This window comes from Chamaea fasciata, unplaced genomic scaffold (genome assembly GCF_029207755.1).
Source record: "Chamaea fasciata isolate MVZ Bird 193981 ecotype frontalis unplaced genomic scaffold, bChaFas1.0.hap1 SCAF_5, whole genome shotgun sequence".
Classification (NCBI taxonomy): Eukaryota; Metazoa; Chordata; class Aves; order Passeriformes; family Sylviidae; genus Chamaea; species Chamaea fasciata.
The window spans coordinates 69,595,011-69,619,530 of NW_027094090.1; the positions used below are offsets into that span (position 1 = coordinate 69,595,011).

Here is a 24,520-nt window from a genome sequence, read left to right on the forward strand (position 1 = left end):
GTGTAGGATCTGAAATCTTCCTGCTCTGGAGTAGGTGGTTGGACTCCCAAGAAACTGGTTGAAAGAAGAGATGGGAAGGAGAAGGAAAGGAAAGCACAGCTTTGATGGAATATGTTTTGAATGAAACTGGTTAACCACAGGCTGGTCTCCAAGGGCTCAGGGAGGTGCAACCCAGTGGGAGTGAAGCAAGTCTCCTCTTTCAGAACAAAATACAAACACATGGAATCAGTCGTGCAGCAAAACACATCAATGCAGCATCTCAGGAAGGAAAGGAGATTTTCTACATACTACTTCTGAAATTTCCTGGCTCTGTCATTGAAGGGAAGCACTGGTGCTCACTTTGGTGTATTATAACTCTGGGAAAGTGTTATGTGTAATATATTGTGTTCTGGAAAGTTCCTTATGTAGTCACATATATACACATATATAAATATATCTGTATATATTTATCATTTCATTTATATAAGCATAAATTTGCCAAATCCTTTTGCTATGTGAACATAAAAGAACAGCCTTTTTATTTGGATTATCAAAGAACCAATTCCATTTGTAAGTGAATACTGTAGAGTTTATCACCCTCCAAAACTAAATATGGCTATTTTCTTTTACTAGAAGACAGTACCTACATAGCAGTATCTGCAATGACTTTTCACAGCTGCAGTCCTAGAACAATGCAATACCAAAGTTAGGAATTCAATAGCAATGGCAATTCCACCATATTGTGCTAAAACAATATTGGGTTTTGTTGAGGAATAAGTAGCTTAATATTGCTGAGCAGTCTGCTTAAAAAGTGTATAACACATGTTTATGGGATGTACTGCACATCCAAGTTAACATTTGCTGAGAAAGTTGCTGGTTCCTTTTTTTTTTATCCTAACAAACTATATTAACTGCATAATTTTAAAATCGGTCGTACTTATACACACTTCATATGGAATTCAGGCAAAATTTTATTGCACTTTCCCCAAGTTTTAGTCTCAAGGAAGTGACTTTTTGGTACCAACCTCCAGTTATTACGGCTGAACTGATATAATGGCTTCTTTTGTCAAAAAGGGTTGGAATTGCCATTCCATTTTCTTTGTGGGTTTTGTCTTCCCTCACCTCACTTTTCTCTGCCACCTTAGCTAAGAGACATTGTTTTCCCCTTGTCTTTATTCTGTTGCTTGTTGGATACTTTCCTAAGCAAATTCAACTTTCTTCTGCTTAGCTAATTGGATTAGCTTAGCTCAGGCCTGACAAAAGGCACTGTCTGGCAGCAAGCAGTTTTGTCACCTCAGGTTGTCACTTCCCTCATGTTTTCCAGTTCTTCTGGGTGACAGAAGAACATCTCACACTCAGAGCAAAGCGTACAAAAGCAGCTTTGAGCCCAGTGGGTGCTGAGGTGGAATCATATAGAAGTCTAATTTTTCAGTAGCTGCTAGTAGGCTGCATGGGCCATTCTGATGGGTCAAGATTCCTAAGTCACTAAGGTATGATGGTCATTTCCTCCTTTATTTTTTCATCCCCTTGCCTTCCCTTTTCATACTGTGATCTTTATACCCTGCAGCTGTGGTAGGACAGAGGTGCTTTAGTATCTGCTGGGTCTGTTGGAGAATTTCACTCCTGCCTGAGATCCCTTGAGGGAGAGGCGTGAAACTGCTTTGTGTGACACTGTTCATGCATTTTCCCTTTACTCGGGAATATTTCTGCAAACCGTGAACACAGAACAAGTAATTTGAAAACATTAGTCATTAAAAACCACATCAACCTGGAACAGTTGAGTAGTTAAACAGCAAACCTTTTATGAGTCATCTGAGCAAGAGACTATAGGTGTGATCACAGCTGCTGAGTCTTGCTGCAACTCATTGACATTATGCTCATTTGTGCAGGAGGTGGAGACTTAATTAGTTAAATGCTGTTTCTGAATAAAGGCTACAAATCACAGAACAGGTATGTGAGTGCTAATGCATTTGGCACATTCAAACTTTCTTTTTCTTTTTTGTTTTCTTTCTGTTCAGAAATTTAGAGTGTGAGCTAATGCCTGTGGAAAAAATCCCAATAAAAATAATATTAATATGTATGTATATAATTTATTTTTATAATACATGTAGGAATAATTTATAATTCTTTTGATTTTAAAAAATGATGCATTAAAAAAACCTACTGACCAGTAAATAATATGGTGCAAACTGTGTTTAGGAGTGGGCATTTGGCAGAGCTGTCTCCTTGTGTAAGTAACCAGCGGGATTTCTGAAACGGGGAAAAATGTGGACTGTATTCATTGTGTGTTCCCTTTGCCAGAATACATACCTACAGTGTGTCCAGAGTTTGTATTTTTCAGTGCACCCAGGTGGCAATGTACAAGTGGCAAGAAGTAGAGATAGTGCTCTGAAAATCTTATGGTAAAAGCAGAGATAAATTGGGTGGTGCCCCGAAAAGCCTGAGAGCCACAGGAAAAGCAGAACATTTCTTGCTTCATCTCTGCATATTCTCTCCTGATACCTGCATGAGCTGTGATACCACCTTGGGCATCCCTGCAAATGAGTGGTGATGAAAGGGATGAGTACAAATACCTCAGCAAAACTAGGAATTTGGTTTTCAAAGCAGGTGTGGAATTTAAGGTGGTACTTTGCCTCCTGCTGCTTATGGCTACCCCCGTGCAGAGAGAGCTGTACCAGGACAAAAGTCCAAGCCATTAATTTGCTATAAGGAGGGTTGTTTAAAATTTCATTTTTGGTGCCCAAAGAAAGGATGGTTTCAAAAATATTGATATTTTGAAAAGGCAACAGGACATGTATTTCCAATTGTCTACTTCATAACAATCATAAATTGCATATGAAAACATGATTAATGAATTCGGAGTAAATGGGAGAGTATCTGGGGAGAACAAACACTTTTAAGACCTGTAAAATAAACCTTTACATTTCTATGAAATTCCAATTAAATTACTGTTTACACAAAATATGTGTCTGAAATAACAGCCTCTTTAGAATACAATTAAATGTGAAACTGATACCTTATTCCATCAGTTGATTGGAAATACCAGACACAGTGATTTCACCATGTTTTTGAAAATGAAGAATGATTTCCACCGGTTTTTATGCAAGCTGAGTCTAGAAGGAAAGAAATAATATGTATCTGAACATGCCTCTCAGGAGCCTCAAAGTTATGTCCGAAGGCCTGGTGCTTTTATTGGTGGACTCTATGGAAAAGTGATAGTATTCAGATGTTTAGGTGAGCCAGAGGACAGCAGTTGTCTGGGATTCGTGAGGGAAGCGGCAGCAAGTTTTAGGTCAAATCAATTTGGAGGCTGCATATAGTGCTTGGCATTTATATAAAGCAAGCTCAAGGTTGAATGCAGCATTCAAGTTGTAAAATGGATGTAGAATGGGTAAAAAAAACCCCTGCAATTACTTCAGCGATGATCCATTCAGGTTAAGAATTTTCATCTTTGCTGTTGCCATAGCAATCTGTTCCCCTGTCACTACCACATTAAAAATCCATTCTGTAAAACTGTTGTTGCCAATATTGAACACATAACAGACAAAAACATTTTTTTTAATAGCTCAGGTTCAACATGAAGAAGACTTAGATCTTAAAAAGATGCATAGGTTCTTTAAAAAGAAGAAGATTAGTATTTCCATAATTCATTGCAGGAGCACAATATTTGTGCTGCAATATTGAGGTCGATATAAAATAATTTGCAAATAATCCAGCAATGCAGTGTCAGTTGAGCTCAAATAATTGAACTGCTCAGCTGAGATACAACAAACTCATATGTTCCTGACTTAAACTCTTATTTTGGTAACGTGCTGTAGAACTGTGTCTCTCTTTAACCTTCTGTTACTGGTTGAGTCTGATTCTCTTCAGTGATTGACTGGAGTGATTTTACTTATCCTAGTGTAACTCTGGAATGGGAGAACAGTTATGTCCCCTAACAGCTTTACATCTGTGATGTAATCTTAAACTGTTCATGGACACAGGCTCTGCAATGAGTTTGTACAGATAATGAATTGTAGCAATAAGTCCTTAAGCATTTGTTAGTACATCTAAAGGAGGGGGGAAAGCAATTTATAATTCAAAGTGATCATAGTGATGGTTTGACAAATGTATGTATCCAAGCTGAGTAAAATGCAAATATTTTTCAACAGAAATACAGTATCTAGATACATACATGTGTATATATATTTTATGTGTGTGTGTGTGTGTGTTTGTGTGTGTGTGTGTATTCATTCAGGACTGAAAGGCAGAAGATTGCTTAAATCACAAATAGTCCTAAGATTTGGAAACTCAGGCATTGACTAAATAAGTCATAACATAATAGCTGGAAACTGAATGGATGGCCCTTAGTCTGATCACTGATAATGTGGGACATTGTTTCTGCTACAGCTCTGCATCTCTAGACTTCATCCTTTGAATTCTTATTCTCTGTCCATGCCATACGTCTGTGTTTCACTTTTTATGTCTTCCCCTTGCTACTCTCCCCACACTTCTGTCCCTCAGTTGTCTTTGAGAGCCTTTATCCTGGGATGGTGTTGATTTATTGCAGGAGAATCTCCGCAGGTTCACAGACTATGCTGAGCTGGAAGGGACCCACAAGGATCATTGAATCCAACTCGTATTGCTTACTCCTGCATTCCTGTCTGGGAGAATCTGTGGATTGCTCCACCAAAACTGTGTCCCTGAAATGCCAGATCCCTGTCTGTCTGTGGAGATTGGGAAGTGTCTTGTGTCCCAGCCACATGTGTTCATTATCCAGTTACTCCAGCACTGAGGGATGGAGTGGTTGAGATTTCTGTTCCAGTCCAGGGCTGAAGCTTGAGGAAGAGTTAACAAAAGATCATGAGCTCCCTAAATGCTTCTGGATGTAAAGTTTAGTGAATTAGACAGTAGGAAACATTCCTGATGAACTTGTTCTTGTTTGGAGAAAACCTAACTGCGTAAAGTAGTAAGTCTGGTTTAAATGCATACAAACCTGAGGCCAGCTGAAACTTGGCTCTTAACTTTCCCCCATCCCTTCACATTGTAGATGTTTCAGGGGGTCACTAGAAAAGCCCAAGTAGCTTTAGACAGAGGAGAGATTCAGAAATATCTTTGACTTTTATGGACTTTTTCCATTAAAATGCTTAGAGCTGTAAATGTAGAAATAAGAAACGCGTTTGTCTTTACAAAAGTGCTGCTATTCAGCACTCATAATCTTTTAAATTATTGTTTCTGCTTGTATCAATAAATTAGTACAAAATGCTTTAAGGTCAAACATTGCCAGCAATTTTCAGCTTGTTAATTAGAGGTTTATAAGAATGTGTACCAGCTTTCTCTTTGGATAAACTGGAAAAGAAGGAGGACGAAAGAAAAAGATGTCCATGGGTAACGATAGTGTGGAATTACTGAGTGGCTAGTCTTTGATCCACCAGGCTCATCATGGCCTGGACAGTCAGGGCATGAAAACAGGTGGCTCTCCTAACAGGAGGAACAAAAGTTTACTTTTCTGTTTGTTGAGGAGGTATCAAGCCCACGGACTTGAGCTGAGGGCCCAGTTTGAGCTGATGTAGGAAGGGGAGTGTGAGCAGGATTTGACGTGTCACAGCTTGAGCCACGGGAAATTTGTCCAGTTCTCATTGCGTGGCCAAGGGCATCAGACAAGGACACTTACGATTTTATTTCCCAGGTGATGCCTTAAGTTTTAGCTTTCATGTTTTTCAGATTCTGTGCTGCCTTGTTATGTAATTTTGAGCCTCATATTAAGTGTCAGTCAGCTCTCTTCACAGAGTAGGGAGACAAAACAAATCCTTTTCCAGTTTGAGACCAGGGACAACTGTTGCAAGTTTTCAGGCCCAAAAGCACAAAGAATGGTGAACTGAAGAGAGAAAACAAGAAGGATGGGACTTCATAATCTGAAGCTGTAATTGGACAATTAAACCAAATATGCAAATGAATCAAAACTTGTAAAAGCGTGAGACCTTGTGACCAGTCATCTATTTTGTGACCGATTTTGGGTCCATTTTGGGTGTAGCCCTGGCCAGGCTCTTGTACTGCCCAAGGTGTATCCTTAAAGGCCTTTTAATAAATACCTAGTTTATTCTCTAGCTCTGTCTAGTCTCTGTTCCAGGTCAGCCTTCCTAAAGCATCACAGGCAAGTGGTTTTATCTTCTCATTTCTGTACAGCTTGAACAAGAACCAAGCAGTGTAAATTGTACCCAGAGCCAAACTGTCCAACCACCCATCCTGGCACCTTCACCTCCTTCATTGCAGAGACCACAACTGGGATTCCCTGTTTCATACTTCACTTCTTTCACCCATTGTCATGGAGTCATCCTGGTCTGCCTAAAAATTAGGCCATTTGGATGGAGCTGTCCATGCATGGATGAGGTGAGGTTAATCAGTCACATGGATAAGACACTGGAAGTCTAGCTTGCATTTCCACCTGCACAACAGCCCTGGCCATTATCATCTTACCTCTAAATCTAGACTTTTTTCATCACTATAAGCTAGACAATAGTACTGACCTAGGTGAAGTACCTGGACATAACAGATGAAATGTGTTACAGGAAAAGTATGGAGGTCATTGAATTCTTGAATAGCTTGAGCTATTTATTGCCCAAGCTGAGAAATAGTAACAAAACAATGTAAATAGTGAAAAATAAAATATATTCTTCAATGTCCTTCTGTCTGAACATACTGTAGTGCTAATATTAACATGAGATTAAAGTTTCGATTTTTTCCTTGGCCATATGATTTCTATGCTGAGATCGTTTCTTTAAATATTAAATAACAGATCCTTACTATAAAACCATTTGTAAACACAAGGCTGCATTTTTGTCACTAAAAATTTCATAACTTTAGAGTGCCATTATTTGGTTTTGTACTTTTGAGTTTGCTGCAGAACTGCTACTTCAGGAAAATAAATCTGATTAAAGTTTTGAAGGTGCAGGTGATAGAACTGACTGTAGTTCATTTCTCTGCTACTCACAGATGATTCATCCTGACTTTGCCTTCAAGTGAAGCTGAGGGAGCAGTGCAGAGTAGTTTTGTGGTGTTTCTTTTTTGTTCTCTCTTTCCCATTTCTTTTGTCTCAATCATTCACTGTTTTGAAACTTGAACCAGAATTGGCCCAGCAGCCAGGGCAGAGTCATTCTGTTCTAGTTGCTTGGATGGTTTTTTATTCCCTGGAGATATTTGAAGTAATACAAGGGAAGAGCTTTGTTGCTCAGCCATGGAGTTTTTTGTGCATCTTAACAATTGATAACTCCATCTTACTTAACATCTCAGTAATTTGACTCTTATCTTTACAGTCAGTTCCCGATTTCATTCAGTGTCAGCACTTTGTATTTTAATGGCATCACAGAATCATTAAGGTTGGAAAAGACATCCAAGATCATCAAGTCCAACCTTGGACTGAACACCACCACGCCAACCACCATGGATTTTGTTGTCCAGTTCGAAAATCTTTGCAAATCCTTGTGTATCTGTAGGAATAGGAATATTAGAATGTGTGTTGCCAGGTCAGAGGCAGCAGCATCAAAATGCTGCTCTCTCTGCCCCCATTCCCTCTTCTCTTGGCTTGAGACAGAATTTTAATGGAGTATATTTTTCCATGGATAATCCAGGGTACTGGTAATCTCTGAGTACTCAAGAAAAATTGTCTTGTATGTTTATAACTGTTCAGGTCTCCTTGTTGTTTTACTCAGGCAAATCTTCTTCAAATGTTAATCTTTGTGAATATGCAACATCACACCCCCAAATGTCCCTGACAGGAGTAGCGGAGGTAAAAATATAAATGCTGTAGGAGTAGTTTATTAAGAATATTCTGCCTGAATACACTTGTTATTTCTTATCAAACACTGGAGACAGAATGAAATAGACTGTTTTGCCACTCTGGGTGAGGTCTGAGGAGAACATATCAGCATGGATGTGACACAGTTTCACTTTCCTTGAGCTGATTATGTTATACTTTCTTTTCTACTGACAAATTTCATTACCCGATTGGGGTAATAATGGCATATTTTATCTTGCTGGCTGTGATCCAAAACCTTGGTTTAGAGCAGAGTTAAATTTAGAGAAATGCAGTTGAATCTATATTTTTCTCCGTATTAGCTACTTCTAACAGCCTGGTAAGATTTTTGTTCTTGGTGACTAAGTGTCTCTTGCTGTTATAATGACGATCATCTGCTTGCTTATATTGTTGTGTCATCCCAACAGCAATAACAAAGTTATTGGCCAGTTAACCAAAGTATGAACTTTTGGTTAGAAGCTGTGGCTTCCCCATCCCTGGAAATGTCCAAGGCCATGTTGGATGGGGCTTGGAGCAACCTGGTCTGGTGGAAAGCGTCCCTGCCCATGTTGGGGGATGAAATTTGGTGATCTTTAAGGTCCCTTCCAATCCAAGCCATTCCGTGATTCTATTAATTGAAATCAGGGATGAAAGATTTTGAAGGGGAAAAGTTAGCTGTCTTCTTTACATATATGGCCCAATCATAAATTTATAAGCTAACTGTTTATTCCATCCTATCTTAAATAAGCTTTGAATAAATTCGGTATACAACTAAGAAAAGGGTGAGTAACAATAATAAACAAGGATAGTAATAGATGCTGTGTTGGCCCAGATGGGTGTCTTCTTAGCTGAATGTTGTGTGGCAGTGTGCTGTAGTAGATTTATAGGCAGCTTTTAATTTTAATAATTCAGTGTTTACTATTTCCTGAGGCACAGCAAATATCTCTTTGTGACCCTGGCTCCCATGAAATGCATCATCATACAGATGCACGTCACTGTGGTGCATTTCAGATCTCTTTAGAAAACAGTCTGGTGCCTAGAGAGCCTTCAGCCATGGCAGCTGGGGAGGGAAAAAGAGCTGGAAGGGAACTGCTGCCTCGGAGAGATTCTGTCTGGGAAAGCTTTGCAATTGTTTTAAGCTGTGTTCAAATGTTTTTCTTCCAACAGGCTTTGGGAACTATCACTGCAGTGCCCATTAAGGTTCCTCAGGTCAGCTCCTTGCAGAGGTTGGCAGGACAAGGACCAGCAGTGCTACCTCAGGTACAAAATACAGTTTCAAAGAGAGGGGTGGTGTCATTTTGTACATATTCTCTGCTCCTGTCTAGTGCCTGGGCCTGGGTGCATCAGCACACTGATTTTCCATGAAAAGAAAAATTTTTCTTCTGGGAGTGTACTGATAGCACAATGAAAAGCTATGAAATGTCAGGTAGATTCATTGTGGAAGAACAAAATACATATGGTGGAATGTAAATTTGTGCTTTAAAGTTGAATCACAAATCACAGATGTGAAAATCTGCAGTTCTGTAGTTAAAAGAACTGGTGGAAGTGTTAACCTTCCTGTTTAAGATTTAACCCCATGTTCTGTTTCACTGACTTATTTGCCATGTCTATCCCAATACAAAGCTTTGGCCCAGCTAACCCAGGTGCCAGACTGAGGAAAGATTCTCTGGGTAAGAGTGAAAGGAGAGTTGCACTCACTGGTTTTTAAAATGTTTCAAACTGTCTATTTTTCTGAACACACATCACTGTTTCTATAACTATGGACTTTATTCCCCATTTCAACCCTCTTTCTCAAAATTTTTGGATGTCATTTTCAACAAGTGTTTTGCTGCAATTCTGTGATTTGCTCTTCACATTAATGATTATTAGGTATGAATATATTTCTCCCACTGTGGCCCTTAGAGCTCTATTTCTCATATATGAACACTAGAAAAGTGCTGAAGTTGATGATATGTATTCTTCCTATTGTTCCTTTATTTTTTTCTAATTTATTTTTAGTGGCAGAATCTAGTAGAAGATCTGTGAGCTAAATTTACTTGGAGGAAGTATTTCCAACACAAACTTATTGAATTCTCTCTTTAAATTACATTTTGTGGAAGGCAGAGTTGTGAACATAAAGTGAGGTTATAGTTTTTGTATCAAGTTCAAGACTTTGCTTTTCAGTTGTTCTTACAACATAATAACATTTTGATTTCTGCCATTTTGGGGTGTGAAAGATGAGCAGATTGCTCCTGAAAATAGATGAGGTTCAAGAGCAGCTGAAAGACCTGTAACAGGGCCTAAATTATCATTTAGGTTGTGTTTCAGCAATGGTGATGGCATTGCAAATGCTGCACTTAGAGAAGTACCAATGCCCTATGCTTTTGTTAAATAGAAAAAAATTCATTCAGTGTTAGATTCAATTTTGAAGAATTGAAAAAAGTGGAGGAAGCAGATTTCCTCAGCTTTTTGAAAGGAACACATCCCTTCTGTCTTGCTGTTTAGGTCATGGCAATATTTTTGTTTCTATTCCACTTTGTTTCACTCCCTTCCTGGTACATCTTGCATTTCAAAGGTGTTTATGCAATCATACTTAATACTAATGAACTACCAGTGCTTTCTTGGCTGCCCTGAGCCACAGTTCACTAACTTTTCTATTTAGTGATTATTTCATATAGATAGGATGGGCAACAACTGCCTAGCAATCTCATTTCTGAAAAACTAGAAATGAAGTAGGCAGATGTATGTCAGACCACGTTATCAGGGGTATGTCTTATTCCCTGATTTTTTTCTTGCTTTTTCACAGGCCCACAATGGGCTAACCTTCCTCAGCAACAGCCTGTCCCATTTACATGCCAGTCCTCCTTTATGCTTCTTCATGGTCCATATGTTCCTCTCCCCCTCCAAGCTCATAGAGAAGTTTAAAATTTCCATATAGTTTCCTGGTGGGGAACTCCCTCTGTCCATCAAACATCCCTCCTTTGTGCTCAGTGTCTTCAGAGATACCAGGTTTTCATCTACAAGTGGAAAGTTTAGCTTCTCATTAAATAGTCAGATGTCTTGAAAATAGATTTTAATGTAGCCATGGACCAGAGTGGTGCAAAGCTCATTCCCCAGGTACAGCTGGATGCAGGTGACCTGGGAGGCCACTGTAACTCTGCAGAACTGTGTCACTGTGAGGGCTGTCCTTGGTAGGAACTTAGAGTGAGTGCATAGTCATCTCTGGTCCAGGAAAACTGGAAATTTCAGATGGAAATACAAAAATTCCAGTGGATGTTGATACCGTGCAGGTGTTACGGTAAAAAAAAAATCTTTCTTCTTCCTTGTAGTGTTGTGACAACAAGCACCTAATTAAAAATTATTTTGGAAATTAAGAGGTGTATATTATCTTCCAGTAGGAAGGAGCTGGAAATCATGCAGAATTAAATCCTTGTCACAGCCCATGTCCTCAGCTTTTTTCTCATCAGGCTTGGTCACAGACCAGGCTGGCCACTGACCTCCTTCTATCCTCGTGGGTGACAGGCAAGGCCCCATACTTGCTCTGAGTTACTGGCACAATCCTGCCATTCTAGCACTGACTTTTGGGGGCACGAATTCCCATCTCCCAAGCCTACCAACAAGTTGAGTCCAGCTGCGTTTGGCATCTGCTAAAACCTTTACTTGGTTTGCCCATGTGGCAGCAAATTGCTGGGACAGCAGAACCGTGTTCATCACTCCTCTACCGAGAATTCAGAGTACTTAACAGGGAATGAAAGCAGTGCTGTGTCCAGACTTGGATGTTACTTGTGGCTCAGTCTTGTTCTGGAAGGGATGGAACCTTCCCTGATCTCCATCTCTGCCAAGTCTGGTTGTGACAGTGATGAAACCAGAGCAGCAAAGGCTTCTGTGCTCTTGCAGCTGTGCTTTTACTCAAGCAGGTGAGTCCAGGTGTAGCTTGTGCAAGTGCAGTGGCAGATCCAGCTGCACTCACCTAATCTTTTGGCCTGCATATGCTGCTTCTCTGCAGGTCAGTGGAGGGGTGGAAGGCCTGGGTGGAGCCCTTTTGGGATTCTAGCCACTTTAGGAGCCTACTTATATGTGAATTGTCCTCTGGGAGTGGCTTTCCTCTAAGGTGGACAGATTGCACTCCTGTCTCAGGTGCATGTAGATAACTGGGAAAAATCCAGGTCAGTATCTGCATTCCCGGCAGCACATCAGCTGCTCTCTGGCATTTCTCATTTTGGCCAGTCTCATTATTTCTTTGGGATTTCAGATTCCCTTTAGATTTACAGGTAGGCATACATATTACCAGGCTGGCTGGGCAGAAAGAGAGGACTCCTCCATTTTGAGGGTCCTCATCATGTCTACAGGGGTTTGATATATTTGGCACTTTTGTGCTCCTCATCTTGACAGCCTCTTTTGATTTACCCCTATGCAGTCAAGCAAAACCATATCACAGAAATAAACCGAGGCATTTAACAAGAGTTACATAAAATAATGAAAACAGCTCCATCATTTTCCACATTTGTACAGAAACTTGTCATTTGTTTTGTTCATTTGAATGGGTTTATGATATGACCCCCTGGGAGCTTTTCCATCTGGGGAATGAAGTTTCAAAAATTTGCACATTCACAAATGGCAGCAAAATTCCATCTCTTAGAACCGCTAATTAAATGGTGAGCAAACAAACATTACTTACAAGTTCTTTGCACAATACAAACAATATTTTTTAGGCATTCATTATTTGCCAAAACCAGCTTCTTTGGCGGACATTTGCTTTTTTGGTGGGTTTTTTTTTTTTGGTGGTTTTTTTTTTTTTTCCAGAACATGAAATTATTTTTGCTTTCATCAAATAAGTGAGCTGTGATGTTTGAGAAGCTAATTCCAGATAGTCTTTCTTTCTCTTCTTACTTTGATCTTTGAGGTTTCCAGATGAGTGAGATGCTTTGAAACTGCAGACTCTCCACTGCACTCTAACAAGAAAATCCTAGAGGTCGTCTGCTTAAACACTGCGGTACTCCTGAGCTGTTCCTCTTCTTTATGGCACCATCTGCTCTAAGGAGGGGATGCCATTCTGTCAGGTGGATTTCCAATTTCCAACTGCAGAGCAAATAGTCTGTCTATTTTGAACTAGTTTACAGTGCAAAATAAGTTGCACTGTAGCCACCTGGAGGTACATGCGAAACGTTATTTTCTCTTCTTCAACAGGAAGATTTTAAATGACAAGGTAATGATATTAAAATAAACCTCCTGTTTTGTTGTCAGTAATTTGGGCCTAGTCCAATCCTCATTCAAATTAATGGAGAGACTGTGACATTTTGAATGGCAGTTAAATCAGATCACAATGCTATATCCTTGACCCATCTTTCCAGTGCTGGCTGAAGGCACAGTTTGGGATGGCTTTGCTCATGACACTGCTGCTTAGAGCGTGGGGCTTCTGGAAGATTTCTTGAAAGAAAAACAACTCTTATCGACAGAAATAAGTTTTGGGATGCTACTGTGTACTGTAGAAGAAATAGGCTGGTCTACAGCAAAGTCTCTTTCTGTTTGCATCATGAGTCTAAAAAACCCCCATGGTTTTTAAGTGTAATGTGTTAAAACTGCACATAGCCATTGGAAAGTAGAAAAGCTGTACTAAATGTTAGTCAGTCTTTCAAGATAATAGAAAAGAAGCTCACGGGCATACATATTTATATAAAAAGTTACATAGAATTGTGCAGTGGAGAGACAAGAATACTTGGTTGTTTGATTGAGAAAGGAATAATGGAATTGAGTAAAGTTGTTTTTACAATATCAGGGAGGAAAGGACTTTAATAACCTAAGGGATGTTGTGAAACTTTCTGGTATATAACTCTCAGCACTTCCAGGGGATTGTGTTGGAATGCTACAGGAGGAGAAGAGTGAGAATCTAATTGAAAGTAACTTAATCAGTGTGGTAAGCAGCCAAGCAACAGTATTTAATATTCATTGTATGCATGCAGAAAACAAGGAAAATTACTTTTTATAAAAGATTTGCAGAGGCCTGGCTGAACATGTAGCCCTTCATAAATGTAGTTATAAATCTGTTTTATATAACTACACTCTTACACTGTGCTTGTCACAGTAATATAAGAAGTGTACTTGAAGCACCTTCTGGTAATGTGTTAGGCACCAAGACGAACATCTGATGTAAGCTATTTCTTCTCTTTTCCTTTGGGAAGAAGCACACACAGCTGAGAATTCTGCTTAGAATTTCTTTTTATCAATTTGCTTTCTTTTATTGGTCATGCTACTATTAATTGCATGCCACTATAGAAAACATTTAGTGTAGAAATTGATGAGTGTGCTCGTAATTCTTAGAGAAGAAGTTTGAGACAGCTGCCTCAGCCTTGCTGTAGGGACTCCCTGCACCAGGGAGGCGTGACCAGGTTGGACTTTCACATTAAGTCTTTACAGGGAGAGCTTTGAAGATTGGAATGGAAACACAGCACTTTGTTGAAAAGTTTGTGGCAGTCTCAGTTCCACATTAGCAGTTGGGTTTGGTAGGTTGCCTGTGGTTCTGAGAGAGTCAGTTGCTTGCTGTGGCACCTTCAAGGTATTTATTTTACACTGCTGCTGTGCAGCCAAGACAGGTGAAGGTGTGACTAAGGTGGTGCTAAAAGAACATTCCTTGTGAGTGGTAGCATGACAGAGTTTGGCAGTGGCAAGGAATCCAGTCTTCTGCAGTAAGGTCAAGGATGGATGTATAGGGTAGATCAAGGAGGGCTACACTCAGATGCACCCTTTCCAAGGGACCTCCCTGTGTTTCCTCTGCCTTTCTATCAGCGTCAGTTTTCAGTTCTTAACAAGAGAATTGATCCGGAGTGGTGGGGAAGGAGAAGCAACCCTAACCCCAACCCTAACCCAAACCTGATAGTGATGCTTGAGACCCTCAGATCTGAGCAGTGTTGTAAGCACTTTGAAAAGGACCTCCATAGAAATCAGCACTCCATGATAGTCTGCACATAGAATTCAAAAGTATCCATGAAAACCTCGGGAAACATTCAATCCATTTTTATACCTGGCATGGTATCTTTTTCCCAATTGAAAACTCTTATGTTACTGCATGTCAAATTCTGTCAAATGAGAGGGTGAGAAATTTCCCCTCCCTTCACTGATGCCATTTGTATCCATGTGAGAGGTGTGACTTCTGATCCGAATCTGGCCTGGATCTGGACAGTGCTCTGTCTCTGAGCCTCAAGGCCAGTTGTAGAAGCTTGCATTAGAGCTCTGGGTGAATAACAGGTGGGCAGGAAAGCTTTCTTTTTCTGCATGACTTCAGTAAGGGCTTGGAGGAACTAGCATGCTGCTGTCTGACCCTTCATTTTCATCTCCTGGTGTCTCAGCATTTTGTGTGCTTCCATCTTGCTTAGGCTGTTAGCAGACAGAAATTATTTTTGTCCTTACTTTTATTATTATTTTTGTCTTTCCTTTTTGATTTTAGCTAAGAAATGAGTTGGGGCTGGTCGAATCATCGTAATATGATGTTACTGTTGTCTAGAAGCAGGAAAAGCTCTCAAAGTGAAGGACAGTACAGAGGAGTGATATCCATGATCTTTAATGTGACACCAGATTTTGAGTCCAGTGAATGCCAGCTGTGTGGATTAGTTCAGAGCTTGCCTAAGGAAGTATGTGGACAGGAGAAAACCAGATAGGTCTTCTCTTATTCGTGCCTAAGGGTTCATGGACACTTTAAATTGAAGGAAGTTAATCACAGATGAGTATCTGTGGGAGAAGCAAGCGAACTTGTAATGCTGAAAAGAGTGGACATGGAAGTAAGGTATTGACTGGTTTGTGTAATCAGAGTCTATCTTTTATATTCCCATTGTAATCCTAAACAATAAGGATTATTTTTTTTTCCTCAGAGGCACAAAGATAACTGCATGTTCAAGGACAGAATCATTGTGCAGAAGGTAAAAAAAAATCCTTGTCAACTTCAACCTTTACTTCTTATTTTTTTGAATAATACTGATTTTTATTTGCTGGTTTAATGGTAGTTTTTCCCCTTTGCAAATGGAAAAGAGACACTTAATGAACCATCAATTCAGTAGTGGCAGTGCCAAACCAGAAAACATAGGCAGAAAATACACAGCCCATTAGCAAAAGTCAGTGAATTTCCTGTGAAAATGTAGTTTTGTGTTTGGTGGAGTTTGACGCTGGCTAGAGGCCATGCACCCACAAAAAAACATTCACTCACTCTCCTATGCTATAATTGGCAGAGGAGGGGGAAAGAAAAATCAGAAGGCTTTTGGTTTGGGGGTGAGATAAGGCTTAGGTGAAAACACTTTAAGGGTAAAACAGGCTCAAAACTTAGAAGGTATAAAGAAAATTTTATTAACAGAATTAAAAGGGGATAATGAAAACTAAAACCTTTAGAACACCTTCCCCCCCCCCCCCCCCCCCCCCCAGCCCTTCTTTTCTTCCCACTGACAGCACAGGGAGACAAAACATGTGGGTTTTAGTCAGTTTGTCACTTCTAAAAGATCTTTCTTCAGTTCTCTTAGGGAGAGGAGTCTTTTCTATTATGTCACGGGGTCCCTCCCACGGGAGACAGTTCTCTGTGAACTTCTCCAATGTGGTTCTAATTTTCACAAGTAGCAGTCCTGCCCGACCTGCTGTAAGCTGAGTCCCTCCCACAGGCAAAATAGTCTTGCTGAACTGCATGGCATGGGTCATTTTAGTGCATGGGGTGTCGTTTTTCAAGGATGAGTTGTTCTAGTTTGGAAGCAAGGATCCTCTTTCTCTATCTTCTCTCTCTCTGTTCAGGTTTCCCACTAAATTACAGCTTTTCAGCATCCACGTTCTCCAGCATGAGCAGCTTTTCTCATGCTGCAGGGGAACCTCCACATCCCCTCCCATGTACTTCATGAGTTGTACTCGCTTTTCTTTTTTAAATATGTCATCACAGAGGTGTTACTAACTATGTTAATTGGCTTAGCAGCGTGTCTGTTTTCAGAGGCAGCCTGCAATTGGTTTTTCCAGGCACGGAGGAAGCTTCTAGCAGCTTCCTACAGAAAAATCGCTTCCATGGCTGGATTCTTCCCTCCTCACCAAAAAATCAAGCCATGCAAAACCAACACAGTGTTCAAAGCATTGATAACATTTTTTAATAAAGAATTCCCATCTGACTGCCTTATGCCAACATCCAAACAAAAAGCAGAGCTGGCAGATTCCCACTCGAACATCCCTCTCAGCAAAACTTCCATTTCTGTAGTACCAAGCAAAGCTGAAGGAGAAGAAAAACTAAATTAAATTGGGTTTGCCTTCTTAAAAACTGCCCAGGAGTTCTATTATCTGACTGTCACCTTTACATTAAAGTTAGGAGTCCGTGACTAACAAATGAAATACCAAATCATGGCAGTACACAGCACCTGGGAGATGCCTGATCAAGTGTGTGCAATTTAAACACATGTCAAAATACTGCTGAGTGACTGCTGGGTTGTGTTGGGTGTAAACTGAGAGAGCAGGGTTTGTTTTGAGGGGCTTGTTGCAGCTGTGGCCTTGCTGGAGTCTGCTCAAGTTCCTTATTGGTTTTGTTCAGATTAAGGTTTCTTCCCTGGTCTGCTCCATCCAGAGTGGCAGGATTGAAAATGTGGGCTGGAGCAGCTCCTTGGGTTTCCCCCTGCATTTCACACCATCCTTCTCTAGGTTCACAGGCTAATATTCCAGGGATATGCTAAAGAGACGGTTATGTTGTATGTGAACATGGGATTCACTGATTCTGGGTCATCTTGCCTGGGCTTTCTGCAGTGAAGAATAACTTCTTTTTTTTTGTGTAGCCCCATCAAGGGGAAGGAAGAAAAGAAAGAAATCTTCCCTGTGGAAAGAAAATAAACTATGTTTATTTTGACAGTGGTCTTAGACCAGGCTGAAGATAATAGGAGCTTATCAGGAAAGGAACTAAAAATGAACCAAGCTGCAAATGCTTGTATTTGGGTGAGTGGGGCAACCTGTATTTTAGGGAGTGTCATTGCTGTAAAGTTAAGCAGAATTTCTTTTTTTTTGCATAATTTTTACTGATTGAAAAAGAAGAGGCAGGGAGTCGGTCCTCAGCTGGCATAAATAGACACAGCTTTACTGAAGTCAGTGTGCATCTGTTCATTCTGGTGAAGGATATGTTTACCCCATATTGCACTCATTTCATCAGCCATTGCTAATGTTTTCTGTGTAATCCTCTAAAGTTTTCAAGAATGAAAGCTCTGGCTGCTGCTCCCAGCACTTTGCCTCTGTGACATATGAATCGTGCCAAATCCATTTGGAGTTTTTGTTTTTAAGCTCTGAGTACAAGGGTGAAGTGAAAATAAAGTGTGAATAATGTTTTTTTCTCTCAAAGACAATGTGATATCGCATTGAGCAGAAAAACTTAGTTTCATACAGATCAGCTCTGCTAGTATGAAGGGCTGATGGATGCTGAGCATGATCCAGCTGATATCTGATACAGGGGAAGGGGAGGGCTCTTCAGTGTTGCTGACAAAGCTATAACAAGATCCAGGGACTGGAAGCTGAATTAGGCAAATTCAACCTTGCAATAAAATACCAGTCGTGAGCATAGAAAAAGCATTTTAACAGTTTACTGGAGCTCATCATTAGGAAGTCTCTAGTATTTTCTTTTAAAATCAGTCTTCAGTTTCTGGGAGAAATTGTACGGCCAGCCTGTGAGCTGAAGGATCACAGTGATCCCATTTGGGTTTGTAGTTGAAGTACACTGTGTTAACTTCCCTTCTTTCCTAGGCCTGAAGGAGAGCACATTTAACAGAAATGCCCTTAAAAATTCTCATAACACCTGCAGATCTTCACAGATGTAACTGTTCTAATTAAATTCTGTCCTTTAGGACTACATAGAATTACCCACAGAGATTGGAGGAACTGTCAGACTTTCTTCCCTTCTCTTTTTACCCCATACTTGTTTGGGTTGGATCTTGAGGACTTCTTTTGTAAGAGGTTTTCTTTCTCACCTTACTTTTCTTTACTGCAGGAGGTGAGTGCTTTAACCTGCTGGGATGTACCTCAGGAAATAGATTGCCCATGATCACATTTTCCTTTGTCAATGATGACACACGTCAGGCTCTCCCACCTCCACCACTCAGCAGTTCATTCACCTCTGCAGTATTCAGCAATTTGTGCTCTTCAGAGCTGGAATGACGTTTTGGTGAAATGGAAGCCTTTGAGCTTCATATAGGGACCTCTGGATGGAGCTTAATGATATGGGATATACAAGAAGTCATGTTAGTCACAGGAGCTGAATCTTTCCTGACCTGAAACTCTTTAAAATAAATTAGAGGTTGTTGAACAAAAGAGCACTCCGTACATCTCACAGGATTGGGCTCTCTCTTATTTCCATGTCTGAAAAGCAGACAGCCCCCACCTAGTGAATGCTCAGATTTGAGAATATCTCCTTGAAAAATGTGCTCACCTTCAGCTATCTGAGGAGTACCAGTCTGAACATTGCCACAGGAAATGAAATGTTTCTGTTATTGTGGGTATTGAGGAAACTCAAGAACAACACAGGTTTACAAAATCATTATATTCAAGGAGCAGCTCTTCTGCATTTTGAGCCCTGGTAGGTTCACATTCTGTTTTGACAGCTGTCAGAAGTTAAATGAAAGATACTTGGGGAAAGAAGGGTTGAGCTACAGGAGAATGGTTACTTGCAACACTTTCCAACAGTTGAAGTAGTCTTTTGGCAACATACATGTTGTCTCTTTTTCTTTCTCTTTTCTTCTCGTTTGCTCAACAATGGTGCCTTTTATTTCTGTAACTCTTGTGGCAGGGACTGGTGTCATCCAACCTGTGCTACTTTCAAAAGAAAATTACTTTCTGATACCGTGTGCATGCAGTGCAGTCCATGTCCTGCCCTAGTTTTATTCTACCCTTTCTTCAGTGAGTGTCAGCTTCCAGACTTTTGCTAGTGCCACTGTCCTCCTTTCACCTCCCAAATTTAAGCTATGGTTTTGCTGTGAGGGAAAGGAATTTATGCTGCCTTTTCCTTCTTATTTTTTTCTCTTCCTAGCTCACACCATTTGTCTTCACAAATAACTGTAGCAGTTTGGGATTTTAGGTGACACTCTGCCAAAGGTCGTTCATGTAGCTGTTTATTAAATGTTTATGCTTTGTGTTTATATTCTGAGGGGAACATTCATAGGTACTGGAGCACAAGGGGCTTCTGTGTTTGCTTTCTGTTTTGGATTCACACTTGCAGAAATAAATGTTATTTTCACTTTAAAATATTATAACTTTAACTCAGTAGCACCTGAAATGTTTGTTTCTGTAGTCAACCCTTTTTATTGTTTTGTAATTGCAAATAAATGTGGTCTACCAAGGTTAGGTAAACTTGGCAGGGAGTTTGCAGAGGCTTAGCCCATGAAAACAGCTATTCCTCTTCTGTATCACACGGTGGCAGAAAGTGCCCAGCATATGCTCTGTGCTGTACCAGTTGGGTAAGTCCTATCAGATAATTTCAGTACACACAGCACTTTATAAAGAATTTAGTATTTTTGAAAATTAAATTTGTTTATTTATCTGTGCAGGCGGAGCTTATTTTACAGTGAAGTAATACGTGTTCATCCACAGCTTGTGTATTACGGATGTGTGTAGGATTCACTGAGGTATTACATCATGCAGTAGAAAAGATATTATATAGCTGGAATATATGTAGGCATTTAGCTTTAATTAGGCTTTTGTTTAAATTTGAAAGTGCAATTGAGTGACAGAGACAGTAGATCCTGGTGGACTATTTGACAGTTTTTTACTAGAAAAACTCCTGAACTGATGGGTTTAAACCAATGCTTTGTATACTACTTTTGAAAATAAGACCATTAACTAATCATGGATATGAAGCTAATTACAGAGTCCTCCCTTAAACTACTTGACCAAGGTATTTGTCTGGTATCTGAACTAAGCCAGTCAGACAATCATTACACAAAGTGATTGCATAAAGACAATGAGCAAAGAACCCTTCAAATACTGTCACGGTATTTTGACTATGGTCAAAGGGAGTGCACAGCCTGTGCAGTGTTTTCAGTGGTCCTTCTCAAAATAAATAATCAGAAAGTAATGGAGAAATTCTTACGGTTCGTTGGAGTTCTGTGTGGTTTTGCATCATTTCACAGCAGGTCTCTGAGGCTTTCCAGTGTCACCTCCAAGTTGTGAGCTGAACACAGTGGCTTCCTGGCTCTGCATGAGTCTGCAGGACCTTGGGCAAACCTTTCCATCTCCCATGACTGCTGGAAATGTGAATGTCCCAAGCAGGACTGTGCCTCTGGTACCAGTTTTGCACTGCTCGTGGGTGTTGGGGTCCTATAGATGTTTGAGGGACAAGTCACCGTGACACAAAGAGCTTGCAACGTGTGTGTTGTTGCATTTAATATTTGCTGTGGGGACAAAAGGGTATGGTTCCTTCTTGACACCACAGGGGATAATGGCCAGCCTTGAGAGATGGTTTTCTGCACACCAGTAAAGCCCTGTGTTTTCATTAAATTGCTTACTTAGGCTCAAGATTGAAGTTGGCATCATTTGAAGGGCACCTGTAGACTCCAGCGTGGTGACACAGGCAGCTGTTTCCCACGTCTGTCTGTTAGAACTTGTCATTTTGTCTCACAGTATGGAAGGTGCCAGAAGTGACAGGACTAAATAAGCACAGAGGGGACTGGCTGTTTTATCAGGCTGTGTTAACGAATAAGCTGGGAGTGAAGTTAACTCCATGTGAAGCCGTTTAAATTATTTATTTTCAATCCTGGAACTGTACTTAAGGTGTTGTTAAGGCAGAGCCATGTTGACAGGGTGATGTTAATTGAGCCTCTGGAAACACATCACAATAGCTGAAAACAATTGATTGCAGCTATCATTCATGGCTCTGGGTGCAGCCCCAGCTGTTGCAGAGCTGGGCAAAGTGTCCTCTTCCATTCATGGAAGTTCCTCCTGCATCCACCCACAGCTGCAAATTAGGTCTTTGATTACTGCAGCAAAATGTGATGTTTGATGGTTGTGGGTTTCTTGTATCCCTCTCTATATTTTATTTATTTTTTTGTGAGCTAAGTGATTGTGTGACTGATCTCCTCTCCATTTGACAGGGCATGTCTTTAACATGTGAGGATGTTCATTGACCAATCCACCAGTATAAAAGCATATACTTTACTGTCCCTGTAAATGCTTTCCCACAACTCCCTTAATCCATAGCAAAATGAATTCCCTTAATTCCCACAACTCACTAAATGCAGCTCCCTCTCCTTAATTCATAGCAAAAGTGTTGTGTCCTTCAGAACAGGAAATTTTTGCGTCTGGGTTTTCCATTCTTTGCAAAGGCTTTGGCTTACACATCCGTACTGAGAACTGGATGTGACTTGACTAGCATTTGTATGGAAGTGTGCTAATCAAAATACGGATTTGACTTTCTTCTCACTTATTGTTTAGCGCTGCAGTGAGTTAAGAGCCTCAAATTGAGAAGTGTTGGGAATATATCTACAAGTAGGTGAGTGGTTGGCTACCTGCAGTTGCTACGTTCTGTTTTCCTAGATGCTTCTGGCCCACGGTTAAGGCAATTAGAGATTCTGCTGGGAGAACACCCGTGTGCAGCGTTTGTCCATGCGCCCAATAACGCCCCACTCTCTGCTTGTAGGTTAGGCCAAAGACCCTGATTCCAGACAGCCTCCCAATCTCCCCGTGCAGAGACCAACCCTCCAAGCAGCCTCCCACCTTCCAGAAGGCAACCATAGTGAGCATCAAGAACCCCAGCCCCGCCCTCCCGACCGCCAACAACACCGTCAGCCATGTACAGACACAAACCGGCGGCAGCCAGCCACCCAGCGTCGCCGAGCCCGCGGCCCTGTCGTCCCCTCTGAGCGGCGCCGGCGTGGCCTACGCCATCATCTCCACCTCCCCCAGCAATGCAGCCCCCCTCAGCACCAGCGCCGCGGTCTCGGTGGGCAACGACGGCATCAAGGTGCAGCCGCTCCTCATCAGCGCCGACAGCAAGGTGAGATCCTCGGGGGCAAAACCCAGGAGCTGCAGTATTGCCCCGGGAGGGCGCGGCCTGTGCAGTGCTGCCAGCGGTTCTTCTCCAAGAAAATAATCCATGGGGAAATGCGCTGGTGTTAAATCTAGTTGGGTCTGGGCACAAGGCGCTAGACATGATGGTATCTCGTTCGGACTCGGTTGTTCATTATTTCTTATCTAAGTTACAGTCTCACGAGGTGCGAGCTCTGTCTAGCGAGGCAAGGAAATGTCCCCTTCTGACTTGTTTCAAGGTTTTTAAACAATAAGCAAAACCAATTAAAACTCGACACCTAAGTTATTTTTATTTATAACCCAATTAAAGGTCACGCAATATCCGCAATGCGGGCTTTCACTAACCAACTAGAAAAGATCACCCAAACCCGAGAAGGAGAAGGAAGAAGAAGGTAAGGAAGAAGGAATCAGGCAATGCCCAAACCCCTCCATATTGTCCCTTATATATATTAATATATTCTAAATATTAAAACCCAAAACTTTAGGTATTTCACCCTGTGACATTACACACTTTTATACAAACTGCACATACACACACACACACACTCACACACCCAGTGCTATCGCTCAGTTTTGGAAGCTGCTCCTACAGCCTCAGGATAAAGGCAGTACTCTCCTGAGGGTCACTACTTGTCAAAGCAGAAAGTCTGATATTCTCAGCATCCAGGGTTCCAACAGGAAAATTCTAACAGGGACACACCAAGGCTGGTAGACTTTTATCTGTGTACAAGCCTGTTTTTTACTTGGAACAAAACACATCATTATGATCACTGGCATTAACAAGACCATATGAATTTCTCTTTCCTTAAGCCAATCCTCACTAATAAAATCCCTGAATTCTGTACAGGCTCACATTTCCTATGGCCTCCCTCTTCAATGATATGGTGACACTAGATTTGTTGACTGACCCCAGGGAGTACATAAAATAATCGGAGATTCCCTTCTGCTCTTCCAGGGGAAGGCCAAATGAAATGAGAGCTCAGGGTTCCAGAACTGACCAGGAGATGAATCAGTAGAAAGAAAAAGTTCAAGCTATGAATTACTTGTTTCATCTTTGTACTGCTTTTCAGCATTGGAATGCAAGAACTTCACCACTCTTATACCAGAGACAGGCTGCTAATGTACCCAGCAAACATTCACAGTAATTTACTTTTAAGATTCTGCTACTTTTGGCCTTGTTGGCACCACAAGTTCTCACATAGCGCTAAAATATATATATAGGATGTAGGATGGATTTTGAGGTAAATAAAAGCAGACATCTCATCCCCATTTCTTTGACACAAATTATTTTTCTCTTACTTTAAATGGCTGCTGGCTCAGGAAACCATCCCTTTTTATGCTCTTGAATCTTCTAGAGTGACTGAGTTAACATATCTAACACTGGAATGACATTGATTGAAAATTAGCAATGAAGTAGATGGAAAAGGCCTGTTCAAATCTAATAATCTTTATCTAGAAGGCAATAGTCCTTGGAAAGTCTTTTTGAAGCTTCCACAGTCCTTTTGATTATAGGTACGAAGTCATATGTGTAGTTCTGTGGGCAGAAATTAATTCCTTTTAATTTAATAGCTTCTAGATAATGTGTAAATCTACATGTGGTAAATCTACATGTGGTACTACATTGTGTAAATCTTCATGTGGTAATTCAAATATGAGCAGCTGGATATACTGCCATAAATATATGAATGAGGTCTGTGTCCTAATTCCTAATTCCTAATTCCTAAACAAGACCTAATTTTAATTTAAAACATGTATAGTTTATTTAGTTTAGAGAAAACTGGACATCCACTG

At 40.7% G+C, this 24,520-nt stretch overlaps 1 protein-coding gene across 4 annotated transcripts in view; it reads left to right on the plus strand.

Moving 5' to 3' along the window:
• PHF21B (PHD finger protein 21B) overlaps nucleotides 1–24,520 on the plus strand; it is a 154,503-nt gene that overhangs the window by 106,669 nt on the left and 23,314 nt on the right. For 3 of the 4 annotated variants that reach the window (XM_066184348.1, XM_066184349.1, XM_066184351.1), the window contains 2 exons: nucleotides 8,918–9,010; nucleotides 22,341–22,697. In XM_066184348.1, coding sequence (XP_066040445.1) covers nucleotides 8,918–9,010; nucleotides 22,341–22,697 — 450 coding nt within the window. The remainder of the gene's footprint in view (nucleotides 1–8,917; nucleotides 9,011–22,340; nucleotides 22,698–24,520) is intronic. The other variant, XM_066184350.1, reaches the window with a different exon arrangement.